The sequence below is a fragment of the Tupaia chinensis genome, unplaced genomic scaffold, assembly GCF_000334495.1.
Source record: "Tupaia chinensis unplaced genomic scaffold, TupChi_1.0 Scaffold000270_2, whole genome shotgun sequence".
NCBI classification, from domain to species: Eukaryota; Metazoa; Chordata; class Mammalia; order Scandentia; family Tupaiidae; genus Tupaia; species Tupaia belangeri.
This window is the reverse complement of record NW_006159751.1, coordinates 4,622,868-4,638,318: the sequence shown is the minus strand read 5'-3', so window position 1 is coordinate 4,638,318 and position 15,451 is coordinate 4,622,868. Positions and strand designations below refer to the sequence as shown.

Genomic DNA, 15,451 nt, shown 5'->3' with positions numbered 1-15,451 from the left:
GGGGCCGCCTCCTGGACCGCCAGCCTCGCTCCTGGACACCTGCGCCGTGTGTCAGCAGAGCTTGCAGAGCCGGCGTGAGGCGGAGCCCAAGCTGCTGCCCTGTCTTCACTCCTTCTGCCTGCGCTGCCTGCCCGAGCCGGAGCGCCAGCTCAGCGTGCCCATCCCTGGGGGCAGCAACGGCGACATCCAGCAAGGTGAGCCGGAGGCCTGTCCGACGTCTGGGCCGCAGGGGATCTGCGGAGCTCAGGAGGTGCTGGGCCTGGGGCTGCTCCGACTGGCACGACCCTGCGGGGTCTACGAGGTGAAAGACACAGCCCCTGGGACAGTTTCCGGAGAAGCCGTTCAGCGAGAGCTATGGAGAGGGTGAAGGGGAGGGGTGCCAGCTGCGAGAGATTGGGGGAGGGGACGCTGGCTTCAAGAGAGGTTTGTGATGTGCGGATACCGGCTAAACGCCGGTTCTGGAGCCGGTGGACGCGGGGGGGCGAGAGAAGAGGGGATATGAGAAACCGGTGTAATAAGCGTTTTCGGTGGAAGAAGCCTGGCCAGGAGAGGTGTGGAGGAGGCAGGTAAGAGGTAAGGACTGTGGAGATGGATTGCTCTGGAGGAAGGGACTCGGCCTGTTCACGGTTAGGAGAAAGGACCACAGGTTAAGTGGAGGTGCCAGAGGCACTGGAGAGTTTGGGTCCAAGACCAGGCGCCTGGTAGAAAATAAGAATTTAAGGATGATATTGGGAAGGAGGAACTAGGGAAGTGAGAGTAGCTGTTAGGGGCCGTTAGTGGTGGAAAATCTTAACGTTTGCACATGAACGAGAAATGAACATGGAAGAGAACTGGGAATTAGGGAGGGCTGGACATGAAATTGTTGCAGTTTGTTGTACTAGCCCCTAGTATTCTGGGCTCTGTGCTGGGATTGAATAAATACTCATGGACGACCTCATTCATTGTCTCCTAGGGAAACAAGTATACTTGCAGTGCAGTAGTGTACTTGGTTCAGTGGTCATCCAGAGTGGAGGGATGGTTAGGGAAACTAAACAGAAATCCTTGAGCAGGTTTCTTAAAGTGTGGGTACCTCACTGGGTTGTGAAGGAGTTCATAAATACCACCCCAAAATAGGAGATTTTGCATGCTGGTTACTTTGAACCGAAGACACTTGGGGAAGGAACAGCAGATGCAGAGGCTTTCTCAGAGCTCCCCTTATTTGCTTAAAGATAAGTCCTCCAAAAGAAACCCCAGTGTCATGGATCCTCTCCGTGGGAATTTTATCAATAAAGGGAAGATTGACTTGGATGTAGGAGAGACTGGAGCTTGACAACACAGCCAGACTGCATCACCTATTCTTCTGATGGCTGCTCAAGAGACAAGTGTTATTATTACCTGAAAAACTTTTTGTAACAAGACAACTTTTATTCACTGTACCTTTTCTCTGTTTATCCTCCCATTACTTCTGTCACAGCCTCCAAGAAAAAACATGCCCCTCATTTCTGTAGTTCAAGATGTTATATAAATGTCATTTAACCCTTTCATATTTTGTGGGATTCCTGTGCCTATATATATAATCAAGTATGTCTTTTCTCCTGTTAATCAGTTTTATGTTAATTAAATTTGTAGCACAGCCAAAGAAGAGTTGAGAGAAGCAGTTTTTTTTTTTTTAAGTTTATTTCTTCCACGAGAGTTGAGAGAAAAAATACTTTGAAGGTGATAGGTGGCACCCAACAGGATCTTCACTCTGTAGTTCTCCCTTAGCTTCAGCCAGCCAGGATCACTGGAACAGGTATACATTTGCCTCCAGGGTGCACAAGGAAACTTCAGAATATGAAGCTGGGACCTTCCCATGTGCCTTCAACAGCACAGGGTGTTAAATTACCGCTGTGCCAGTGTGGCTCACCAGGGAAGCCATTTTTTGCTCCACTGTGGTTGAAAAATACTCTGGGCCCAGGGTACCTTATACATCCCTGGAACTAAAAGATGTTTAAAGTGAGTTGGAAATTAAATTGGATTGATGGGCTGAATAAGTAAGAGGTCCACACTGACGTTTTCTGTGACTGTTGAGAATAGTTTTTTTTTTGGAGAGGTTTTTTCGCTATAGGGCGCGTGCGCTCGCCAGACAGACAGAGAGAGACATAGAGACAGAAAGCGAGAAATCACCCCCCAGGGGGGATGGTCACGCCGCAATCCCTTCTCCTCCATTCTCCTCTCGGGATCTTGGGCACGTACGCACACGCGCCCGGCGTGAGTTTTAAGCCACCCGGTCCGGGACGTGAACCGCGGTCGACTACGTGGGAGTCCAGCGACATAGCCATTACGCTAACTGCTGGTTCCCCCCGGCATGAGTTTTAAGCCACCGGGTCCGGGACTCGAACCGCGGTTGACTATGTGGGAGTCCAGCAACATAGCCATTACGCTAACTGCTGGTTCCCCCCGGCATGAGTTTTAAGCCACCGGGTCCGGGACTCGAACCGCGGTTGACTATGTGGGAGTCCAGCAACATAGCCATTACGCTAACTGCTGGTTCCCCCCGGCATGAGTTTTAAGCCACCGGGTCCGGGACTCGAACCGCGGTTGACTATGTGGGAGTCCAGCAACATAGCCATTACGCTAACTGCTGGTTCCCGAGAATAGTTTTTTTAAAGCGGTTTTTGCCTTAGAGTGTGCGTGCTCCCCAGAGAGGGAGAGAGACAGAGAGACACAGTGAGAGGGAAAGTGGAAATCCCATCCCCCACCCCACCCCCACCAACCCCGACTTCTCAGGAGGGGATAGCTACAATCCCTTCTCCCCCTTTCTTCTCTCAAGATCTTGGGTGTGCATGCACATGCATCCGGTGTGAGTTTTAAGCCACCAGGTCCAGGACTTGAATCACCATCGACCATATGGGAGTCCAGCTATGTAACCGCCATGCCATCTGCTGGTCCCCAAAACAGATGTGTTTTGGATTTCAGAATATTTTGGAATTTTTCCTGATGCGATATCTTATGCGAATACTCTAGCCCGGTCTGGGCAGTGGTTCATTATCAAACATGATGTTGCTGCATTGAAACACGTGAATAAGCTAATTGGATAAATAGACAATTGATAGCCTCCTGAAATTTGCTGTGGGTTTTGTTGCAAACATAAGAAAAAACTAAATTTTTCAAAGGTTTTGAGTTTCAGAACTGCAGATAATGATTGTGAACCTGAACTAAAGTGCTTGGGATTTTTATCCTGTAGAGTTATTCTACACACTGGCCTAAAGGGCGTTTCTGAATGGCTTTAGTAGAAGAGGATAAAAGAATTGGATTTGTAATCCAAAAAGATCACTTGGTATGTGGATGAGAGAAGGAAAGGCTGGAGGCAGGAAGACCAGGTAGGAGAATCATGGCAGTAATCTAAGAGAGAAATTATATTTGGAGTGGGTTTGTAAAGGACTGATAGCAGGTGTTACAGAAAGAAGCATTTTGATGTGGAAGAACAGTAAAGACTTTCTGAAATACATTATTGAGTTTGAATGTCTGCTTTGCCATTTCCTACTTAAGACTTGGACAGATCTCAGCTTCAGTTTTCTCATTTGTGAACAAGAACAAAAATACATACTCATAGGGTATTGAGAATGAAGTGAGATAAAAATGTGTGAAATGACTAGTACATGGCAGTTACTAACATGGCAGCTAGTTTATTGTAAGTAGTAACTAATTGTAAGTGGCCATGAGAATGGAAGTGGAGGGGATGTTGTGTTTGGCATTGGGGTGACTGGCATGCAGGCTGAATTCCAGATTTCTTGTTTGTTGAGTGGTACTGCTATTAATGCAAATCAGAAATTCAGGCCCAGAAGCAGTGTGTGTGTGGTGGAGGGAGGGAGGCTATAATGATTTCAGTTTTGAATATATTGGGTTTGAAGAAGTATTGGGACATGAGGTTCAGAGTTGTATGTTAAGAATAAGATTTCGGGCTGACCCTGTAGCTCAGTGGTTAATGGAACTAGATCTCACATCACCTACTATGGCTCGAATCCTAATCCTGGCTGGAAAAACATGCTCCGTGCATATGTGTGTGTGTGTGTGTGTGTGTGTCCAAAATCCAAATGGAAGGGGAGAACTGAGAAAGGAGGATTGTGGCATGACCATGCCCTGTTGGGGGTGCTTTATATTTCTCTCTCTCTCTCTAACTCTTGCACACATGCACCCTCTGGCAATTAAAAAAAATAAGGTTTTTGGGGACCAGGTGGTGGTACTGCAATAAAATGCAGTGAGCATGATCTACATGGAGAAGTTCTGGCTCTAATTCCAGAGACCTTGAGTATACATGCTGTGTCTGCTCCATGATCAAGGGTTGACACTCACCCTGAATTGTAGAAAGCTATTGTCTGTTTATCCCATTTGTATGATATTCATGTATTTCAGTGCAGAAACATTAACATATGTGATAATGAGCTGTTAACCCAACTGAAGCTGAGGGTTGGTCTAGGCATCACTACTTGTTGGGGGTGTTGTCTCTCTCTCTCTTACTTTTTTCATTTTTCAGAGGGTATGTGTGCTTGCCAGAGAGGGGGAAGACACCCCCTGACCCTAAGGAGCATGGTTACCCCACAGTCCTTTCTACTCCATATCTCCACCTTGTTGCAATTTGGGGCATGCATGCATAGGCACTTGGTGTATTTTCTCCTGGGGCTGGGATTTGAACCATATGGTCAGTCTTGTGGGATTCAGCTCCCACAGGCCATCAGCCTGACCTTCTCATTCTCTTTTATTTTTTAATTTTTATTTTAATACTTTAAAAAATTTTTATTATTTTTTAAAACTTTGCTGTAGGACACGTGTGCTCATAAGAGGAGAGAGAGAGAACATGAAAAAGCAAGCTACCCCATCCGGTACTTGAACCACGATCGACCATGTGGAAGTCCAGTGTCTTCACCATCACTATCATTCTCTTTCTCTGTATATGAAGCCTCTCCTCTTTCTCACTCTTTATATATCTGTCTGTCTGTCTCTGTTTCTCATTCAAGGAAGAAATAAACTTAAAAAAATGAAGTTTTGGTTAATAGAGGAGATAATAAGTGATAATGGATATATGGAGGATAGCTACTTATGGCTCCATGAACATAGTAAGATGCATGGGATTCAGTGTTCCTTCCTGGACATGGGTTTATGTGAGAGATTTAGAGGAAGCCAGAGATACAGATTATGTCTGACTGAGGTGGCAGAGTGACTGAGGTTATAAAATTGCCTCTGAAATTTATGCGGGAAAGAAAAATAATCTGTAAATTCACTCGCTTTTTTTTTTTTATTTTGTTCATCCATTCATTTATTTTTTAATTTGACCAGAGAGAGACATACAGAGAGAGAGAGAGAGAGAGACGGAGAGGGAAAGTGAGAAAGCAAGCCACCAGGTCTGGGATTCAAATTATGGTTGGCCATGTGGGAGTGTCCAGCGCCTTAACCACCACGCCACCTGCTGGTATCCCCTCGCTTTGTTTTTGAACTAGGAGAAATAAGTGAAAGACACTAAATACTGTCAGTTTTAAGTAATGTTTTCTAATCAGGATTTAAAACAAATTGAGTCTGGAATCTGCTACATTTTATAGTCTAGAACATAATTTGTTAGTATTCATTCATTCCATGAATAACCCATATGTTTCCTTCGTCTTGCCTTTCATTTATTTATTTATTTATTTATTTATTTATTTATTTTAAATTTACTATGGAGTGCATATGCTTATACTTTGGACAGAGAGCGAGTTGACGGGTGGGGCTTGGTGAGAAAGCACCTCCTGGGGGGATGACCATTCTGCAGTCACTTCTCCATTTTCTCAGGAATGGGGCATGCATGCACATGCACCCAGTGTGTTTTTCAAGCCACTGGATCCAGGACTTGAACCACACTCTTGACCAAGTGGGTCTAGCTGCCTTAACCATTATGCCACCTGGTGGCCCTGTTTTGCTTTTTTTAAAAAGAGGGAGCTGTGCTGGAAATAACACTGGATATGGAGCTAGAGATGCTAGTTCTGCCTCTTTGTTTTTTTTTTTTTTTTTGGAGAGATTTTTTTTTTTCACTATAGGGCACGTGCGCTCGCCAGACAGAGAGAGAGACATAGAGACAGAAAGCGAGAAATCACTCCTCGGGGGGATGGTCACGCTGCAATTCCTTCTCCTCCATTCTTCTTTCGGGATCTTGTACGCGCGCGCACACACACACGCGCCCGGCGTGAGTTTTAAACCACCGGGTCTGGGATGGGAACCGCGGTCGACTACATGGGAGTCCAGCGACATAGCCATTACACTAACTGCTGGTTCCCAGTTCTGCCTCTTAACTGTGACTATTTCTTAGTTTTTTTTAATCTCTAAAATGTAGCTAATTGTTCACTTTTATCTTTGTCAGATTAAATAATGGATGTAAAAATGTGCTTTTTAACTGAAATGCTTAAGAAATGCAAGGTGTAACTGAACAACTTATGATTTTATATACTCTGGTCTGGAGAGAACCATTGTTCTTAAGTAGTTCTGAATTAGTGATAACTGGCCTTTTTTTCTCCTCTCTCTTTTTTTTTTGGGGGGGGAGAGGTTTTAGCTACAGGGCATGTGCGCTCACCAGAGAGACAGAAACAGAGAGACAGAAGTGAGAAATGACCCCCCAAGGGGGGATGGCCACGCCGCAATCCCTTCTCCTCCAGTCTCCTCTTGGGATCTTGGGCACACACGCACACGCGCCCAGCGTGAGTTTAAGCCAGTGGGTCCGGGACTCAAACCGTGGTCGACTACATGGGAGTTCAGTGACATAACCATTATGCTAACTGCTGGTCCCTCTTCTCTCTTTTGTTTTTAAGAATTAATTTATTTTATTAATTATTATTATTATTATTTAAATTTGCTGTAGGGCATGTGCGCTTACCAGAGAGATGGGGGGAGGAGAAAAAGTGAGAAAGCAAGCTGCCAGGTCTGGGACTTGAACTGTGGTCAGCCATGTGGGAGTGAGTCCAGCACCTTAACCACCATGCCACCTGCTGGCCCTCTTTTCTTTTTTTGAAAATAATTATTTTTTAATTTGTCATTATCATTATTATTTTTAATTTGCTATAGGGAACACTTACTTACCAGAGAGAGAGAGAGAGAAAGTGAGAAAGCAAGTCATCAGGTCTGGGCTTGAACCACGGTCAGTCAGGTGGGAATTTAGCACTTTAATCACCATGCCACCTGCTGGCCCCTCTCTTCTCTTACTAACACTTATTTTTTGCACTCTGGTTTTCCTTCTACATTTATATTGGGTTGTCAGAAAGGTCATGACACATTTTTTTGCATAGAAAAACATGGAAAAATATGTCATGATTTTTCTGATGACCCAGTAATCTTTAAAGTGTGGTTCCTGGGGGACCAGCAGGTGGTGTGCTGGTTAAGGCGCTGGACCCTCCCACATGGCCAACTACAGTTAGAGTCCCAGACTTGGTGGCTTGCTTTCCCACTTTCTCTCTCTCGTCAAATTAAAATAAATGAATGAATAAATAAAATAATTCTTTAAAATATATATATATATGTAAAGTATGATTCCTGGACTAGTAGCATCATCATCTGTGAACTTGGTAGAAATGCATATTCTTGGGTCCCACTTCAGATCTTCCAACCACCTATCCGTTTTTAAGGTCCGCCAGGTGATTTTGATGCACATGTAAGTGTGGGAAGGACTTAGTTTTTGTTTTGTTTCCTAGGTTTTTGTCATAGGGTGTGTGTGCTTGGGAGACAGAGAGAGACAGTGATAGGGAAAGTGAAAACTCACCTCTGAGCTGAGATGGCCATGCTGTAGACCCCTCCCATCCATTCTCCTCATGATTTTGGACATTCATGCACTTGTGCCTGGTGTGATTTTCAAGTGCCAAGTCTGGGACTCAAACTACGTTGGCCATGTAGGAACCCAGCATCTTAGCCACCATGCCACTTGCTGGTCCAAGAACTACTGCTCTTGAGTTGAAGGCTGGACAGTTCAAATATTGTCTATTCAGAAAGTTTTTTTTTTCCCCAACTACTACATTCATTCACTCCGTGAGTAAGAGAGACTGAGAAAAAGAGAGGCGGCACCTTATTGTTTTGATGTGACCCACTCCCTCAGGCAGCACTGGATCATGGGCACACACGCGTATACCCAGTGTACTTGGGGAGGGTCCAGAAGGGAGCCAGGAGCCTTCCTATGCGAATCAGTCTTGCAGAACATTATTTTTACTGCTGCACCATCCTACAACCCCCTGCTTGTTTTAAAGTAGTCCTTTACTTTCTTTTCTTTTTTTTTTTTTTTTAAGAGAGGTTTTTGCTATAGGGTGCGTGCACTCGCCAGAAAGACAGAGACAGAGAGATAGAAAGCGAGAAATCACCCCCCGGGGGGATGGCCACGCCACAATCCCTTCTCCTCCATTCTCCTCCCGGAATCTTGGGCATGCACGCACACGCGCCCGGCGTGAGTTTAACCCACTGGGTCCGGGACGCGAACCACGGTCAACTACGAGGGAGTCCAGCGACATAGCCATTACGCTAACTGTTGGTCCCAGTAGTCCTTTATTTTCTGACATATCATCTTTCTTCCTTCTTGCCACAGCCAAAATTCAGTGTTTATTTTTGTTTACTCATTTCCCACTAGAATACTGTAGAATGAATGTTCAATAAATAGTTTCTGAATGAATAAGAATCACCTGGAGGGCTTATTAAAATGCTAATTTGAGAATTTGTTCAGAGGTTTATTCAGTAGATTTGGGGATGACTCCAAGTATCTGCAGTTTTAAACAGGTACCTCATATGATTCTGATACAGGTAGTTCCTACCACACTTCAAAAAATAGTATTTAAATATTTTGAGGAGAAAATTTGACATGTTTATTATTGAAACAGTTAGAATATCAGAGTAAAAAACTAGCTAATATTTGTTGAATTTCCTCCTCCCCCACGTTTTTGCCATAGGGCATGTGCACTCGAGGGAGAGAGTGAAAATGAGAAAACATCTCCCAGTGAGGATATCATATAGCAGTCCCTTCTCCATTCTCCTCTCAAAATTTTGAGCAGTTGGGACCAGCAGTTGGTATAATGGCTATGTCGCTGGACTCCCATGTAGTTGACCATGGTTCAAGTCCCGGACCTGGTGGCTTAAACTCACGCCGGCCGCGTGTGTGTGCATGCACAAGATCACAAGAGGAGAATGGAGGAGAAGGGATTGCGGCGTGGCCATTCCCCCTGGAGGGTGATTTCTCACTTTCTGTCTCTCTGTTTCTCTCTGTCTTTCTGGTGAGTGCATGCGCCCTATAGCTAAATAAATAAATAAATACAAAAAATTGGGGCAGCATGCACATGCATCCAGTATCAGTTTCAAGTCTCTGGGTCTGGGACTAGAACCACAGTTGGCCAGATGGGCCTATTTAATATTTCTTTTTTTTATTTTAAAGAGTTATTTTTAAAAATTTTATTTTTAATTTGATGAGAGAGAGAGAAAGAGAAAGTGAGAAAAGCAAGCTACCAGGTCCGGGACCTGGCCATGTGGGAGTCTAGTGCCCTCAACTACCATACCACCTGCTGGCCCCCTGTTTAATGTTCTTACAGTTTGTGGGGAGTGATGGAAGAATCAATATGAAAAAATGATTCTATTCCTGAATTTTTTAACTTACTGTGCCAAATCTGAGACTCTAGTCATGTGGTAAGTAGGAAGGATGGACTCTGGATTTAGCACCAAGAGTAAGTACCTCTTTGTGGTGTTTTGTCTCTATCACAGACCATGGTGAGCTTTCTGCTTAAAGTTCTTACCCCAGGAATATTCTAAGGAACTTCAGAAAGTTTATGGAAAGAGTCTACATGGTGGTACAGTGGTAATGTAACTGGACTCACATAGGAGGTCTTGTGTTTTTGCCCTTGAGATCTCCCTGACCATGTAAGATGCTCATGACCATGGTCTGGACTGGCTGAGCTTGGTGGTGGACTGAAGAAATAATTAATTAAAAGTAGAAAGTCTTTGGAAACATGTGTAAGTTCATGTATAAAATGTATAATGTAGCCTAATCCCACATGTAGCTAGATTCCGCATGGCTGATCATGGTTTGAATCCTGGCCCTGGCAGCTTGAAAACCACCTGGGCATGTGTGTGTGCCCCAAATCGCAACAGGTTGGAAATGGAGGAGAAGAGATTGTAGTGTGACCATGCCCCATTGGGATGCCTTACCCACCCCAATCTCTGTCTCTGACTGTCTCTCTATTTGGTTAACCCATGTCCCTTCTGGCAATTAAAAAAAAAAAAGATGAGTTTATTTATTTATTTTTTGCTATAGAGCACATGTGCTTGCCCTGGAAAGGGAGAGAGAGAGAGGGCAGAGAGAAAGAAAAGAAAGAAATCACCCCCAGGGGGATGGTCACTCTTCATTTCCTTCTCCTTTTGGGATTTAGGGCATGCATATACACATGCCCAGTGTATTTTTTAAACCACTGGCTCTGAGACTTCAGCCATACAGTTGAGCATGTGGGGTCTAGCTTTCTTAACCTCTGTGCTACCTGATGACCCAGGATAAGTTTATTTTGGTGCCTGTCTCCTCCACAATCCCCCTCCAAGAAAGAGAGAAATCTATAGTTATTTTCATAATATATATTTTCCATGAACTTTTTGAAGACCCCACAAATGTGCTGTATGACAGTACTTGCCACTCTGTGGCTTGTCTGTTTTGGAGTCTTTTTTAGGCCTCACTTTCTCTAATGTTCTATTTGACAGAAACAAGTTTGAGTTTTTAAGTGATAGTGGAATACCACACCAGCAACCAGTCCTTAAAGATGTGTCAAAAAAGCCAGAACACTTTTTAGTTTGTAGCGTCATGGTTGCTTAAGCATACCTTTCAGGAGTCGGACTACCTGAATTTGAATTCCCTTTTGAGCTGTATCATTTACTACTTGAATGACCATAGATAAGTTACTTAACATCAGTAAATCGAGAGTAATAATTATACCTATCTTATAGTGTTATTATTTGGGTTAAATGAGTACATTGTAAAGTATACTTAGGACTGAAATAATAATCTACAATTTACTTCTGTTTCACAGTAAACAGGAAAAAGAGGCAAGAGGATAAATTACTGCTGTTTCCTCTAGGTTTTTCCAACATAGACCAATATGTATCATGTCTAATAAAGTCATTTGTGTTCTTTATCTCTCTGGCTACTTAAAACTTGTAATGTAAAACTTGTAAGTGAATGTTCAAGTCTAAGGTTTTATCATGTCTAGTGTCTGTACATCAACAATTCTAGATAGGGACATCCAATTCCTTTTTATTTCTTCATAATACTCTTCTCAGTGAATCCTAAGTTTAGAATACGTTTGCCAGGACCAACTCAGCATGAACACGTTTTCCTGAGTGGAGAAGGCTGTGGATTAGAAATAGACGTAATAATAAAACACACAAAGACACACAAGTATAGAAAAGCAAGGATTTGGTGGGCACAGCTTCTTTGATGGAGAAGTTGCAACCAGGACCAGCTTCAGGTTTATTCTTTTAAAGGGTAGAGAATGGGGGAAGGGGGAAATGGGATGTAAAAGGAGTGGGGAAGAAGGAAGCAGAATGCAAAGAGAATAAGGGAGGAGAAATTGGAATGTATAGCCAGTTGTTTTTGGATGTAAATTATTTGAGGATGTGAAAATGACTGGCGCCATGTAATTTCTCTGATTTTTTTGGGGAACAATTTGATAAACGTTTATGACTTTTTTTAGCCTGATGCTGGGCAGTATTGAAGTATTGGGTATTAATAATAATAGGAAGACAATCATTGACAAAGGCAGGTACTGCTTTTGTATGTAAATGTTTCTCAGTAGCCCTGCTAGAGTAGCTTATGGAATTGCATATCTGCATGTGTCTATAGGCCACATGTTTTCAGATTAGCTGCTCTCCACATACCTTAAAGTGGTGTTTCCCTAAAGGGTGGCCCACAGAATGTGAGGTTGCTAGGGGTGAGGATGATAGTAGTGGTGGGTATGGTGGTATCCCTTAGAACTTTGCAGGTTAAAACTTTTCAAAATTAAATTAATTCATTATTTAGATTATTCATTGTACTGACATTCATATTAATGGTGCAAAAGCAATGATGGGTAAAGCTGTCACTTTGGCATGAGTTAGGAATAGTGGCTCCAGATCATTAGTGCCACAAACATAGAGGTAATATAACAACAAAAGAACTTTGCCTATTTCACTCACTGTCCTTGATGAAACAGTGAGAAATTATTTTATTGATTTTTGATTCTTAATGTTCTGTGTGATGAAATGGAAAATATGCGTAAAGTGCTTCTGCTGTAGAACAGAAATGCTTAGAAGAAAAGTACTCATCCAGTTGTTTGGGTTCCAAGCTGAATTGGTTACTTTTCTTAATCATGACAAATAATTTTACGTGAAAGAATGATCGACAAACTATAGCTTTTAAGCATGGGTATTTGGCAGCCATTTTCTCAGATATGAATGAATCGAGCTGTTGCTTTCAGGAAAACAATTGACATTATATGTCGCCAGTGATAAAAATAGAGCTTGTAATGAAAATGGGGGTTTTGGAAAACTTGTATCTGTTGCCATGAGCTTGTCAGTTTTCTTAACATTGAAGACTTTTTTTTTATTTTTAGAGAGATTATTGCTATAAGGCGCTTGCATTCGCCAGAGAGACAGAGAGAGACACAGAGAGACAGAAAGTGAGAAATCACTCCTCAGGGGAATGGCCATGCCACAATCCCCTCTCCTCTATTCTCCTCTCAGGATTTTGGGCACACATGCACATGCCCCTTGTGTGATTTTTAAGCCACCAGGCCTGGGACTTAAACTGAGGTCAACTACATGGGAGTCTAGTGACATAATCATTATGCCATCTGTTGGTCCCATCAACATTAAAGACTTCTGACAGGATTGGTAGTGATAATGATGAATGTGTTTGTGTTTTGTGTTTGACGTTGCTGTGAGGCATGTGCACTCATGGAAGTGCACTCATGGGAGAAGGAACGATAGAACGTACCCCTAGGAGGTATGGCCACGCTGAAGTCCCTTTTCTTCCATTCATCTCTTGGGATTTTGAGTATACCCAGCATGCTTTTCAAACTGTTGGGTCTGGGACTCAAACTGTTGTGGATGGCTTTTACGATGTCCAAGTTCTTGGTATTTCGGACAAAGAATTGAATGAAACATGTTGATGGGGAAAGCAAAGGGTATTTTATTAAGTACAGGGGCTGGCAGGTGACATGGTGGTTAAGGCACTGTACTCCCACATGGTCAACCACAGTTCTAGTCCCAAACCCAATGGCTTGCTTTCTCACTTTCCTTTTCTCTCTCTGTCTAATTAAAACATAATAAATAAAATTAAATGAGTAATTCTTTTTTTTTTTTTTTTGGGGGGGTTTTTCCAATAGGGCGGTTGCCTTTGCCACACAGAGGGCGTGTGCACTTGCCACACAGACAGATAGAGAGACAGAAAGCGAGAAATCACCCCCCAGGGAGGATGGTCACACTGCAGTCCCTTCTCCTCCAATCTCCTCTTGGGATCCTGGGCACTCATACACACGCGTCTGGCGTGAGTTTCAAGCCACCGGGTCCAGGACACAAACCGCAGTTGACTACATGGGAGTCCAGCGACATAGCCATTACACTAACTGCTGGTCACAAATAAGTAATTCTTTTTAAAAATGTTCAACCTTTCATTCTAATAATTTTTTTTTTTTTAAAGTGAAAAGTACATCTCAAAGAGGTAGGAGCTAGACCCAAGCACTAGAGAGGAAGAGTGACTCAAAAACCCTGGTAGTTAATTTCTGTGGGATTTATAATTCCTTAACCAGGGTTATGTTGGTTGATTATTGGCTTGGTTGGCCCACTGATTGCTTTCATCCCATTGGCTATATCACATGTGGCTGTGGTCCACTGATGAGTCTCATTGACTATATCAAATATGGCTTGATCAGCTAGACATCCCCCACTGGAAAATCTCTTACCTACATTACCTTGAATTTTCTGCCTTGATTATTTTTTCTATATAGCCACATAGGCAGTTGCTCCAGCCTCCTTACCTGGTTCTAGTTTCTAGCTTTCTTCCTGCCTCAAAATCACACAGTTGGCCATATGGGATTCAGTTGCTTTAATACCACTGGCTGGCCCAATTTTATTTTTTGATATTGCATAATGGAATGTCAACATTGGGAACATCTATGACTTACTGAAATATTATATTCCAAATGACCAATGTATGTATGATATTACAAAGTCATGCATAGGAAAAATATTCCATCAAAAGTACAATTTAGACCAATAAACAGATTTTAATGAAAGAAAGTAATAAAAGTTCATTGAGGAGCTAGCAGATAGAATGGTGGTTAAGGCGCTGGACTTAGACAAGCCCCACTGCAGTTTGAGTCCTGCACCTGGAGGCTTGAAAATCACAACGGGTGTGTATGTGCATGTGCTGAAAATCTCAGAAGGAGAATGGATGAAAAGGGATGTGGGGTAGCCATTCACCCAGGGGTGATTTCTACTTTCCATCTCTGTCTTTCTCTGTGTGTCTCCATCTCTCTCTGCTGAGTGCACATGCCCTATGACAAAAACAAACAAAAAATGATATTCTTGGGACCAGCAGTTGGCATAAAGGCTATGTCGCTAGACTCCCACATAAATGACTGCAGTTTGAGTACTGGACCCAGTGGCTTAAAACTCACGCTGGGCGTGTGTGCATGTGTGCATGTGTGCCAAGATCCTGAGAGGAGAATGGAGGAGAAGGGATTGCAGTGTGGCCATCCCTCCTGGGGGCTGATTTCTCACTTTCTGTTTCTCTCTCTCTCTCTGTCTTTCTGGTGAGCTCACGCACCCTATAGCAAAAACCTCTCAAAAAAAAAAGATCTTCTTGACTTTATTTAAATTTTTTTTTTTTCCCTAGAGGGCTTATGTGCTTCCCAGAGAGGGTCAGAGAGAGAGTGAGAACTGAGAAAGCACTCGTATGGGGAATAGTCAAACCACAGTCCATTCTCCTCCATTTTTACCTTCTTTTGGGATTTTAGGCATGCATGCACACATGCCTGGCCTGTTTCTCAAGCCACCTGGTCTGGGACTCAAACTGCATGGTTAGCCATGTGGAATCTGGCTGCTTTAACCACAAGGCCATGGAGCTGACTTGAATTCCTTGACACTTGAATTCCTTGACTTTATTGGTGACCCTGTTGTTAATTTATTTCATCAGTTGTATTGTAGCCCCCCCCCCACCCCCAGTTTCTGCAATGAGGTGTATGCACTTAACAGGAGAGAGACAAAGGAGAGAGGGCAAGTGAGAAATCATCCCCTAGGGGAGATGGCTATGCTATAGCCCCTTCTTATCCATTCTTCTCTTAGGATTTTGGGCACACATACACAGGCACCTATTTTGATCTTCAGGCCACCAGGTCTGGGACTCCACTCTGCCATGTGAGATCCAGCTGCATTAGCCACCATGCCACTTGGCTAACTCTGCATTGTATATTTATTTTTTTTT

The 15,451-nt window shown here is 43.2% G+C and overlaps 1 protein-coding gene across 1 annotated transcript in view; it reads left to right on the top strand.

Moving 5' to 3' along the window:
- The window catches only part of TRIM33 (tripartite motif containing 33), a gene marked incomplete at its 5' end in the record, with an annotated part of 131,472 nt that continues 116,021 nt past the window's right edge, over nt 1-15,451 (top strand). The window contains 1 exon segment of the mRNA XM_006149664.3: nt 1-194. Coding sequence (XP_006149726.2) covers nt 1-194 — 194 coding nt within the window.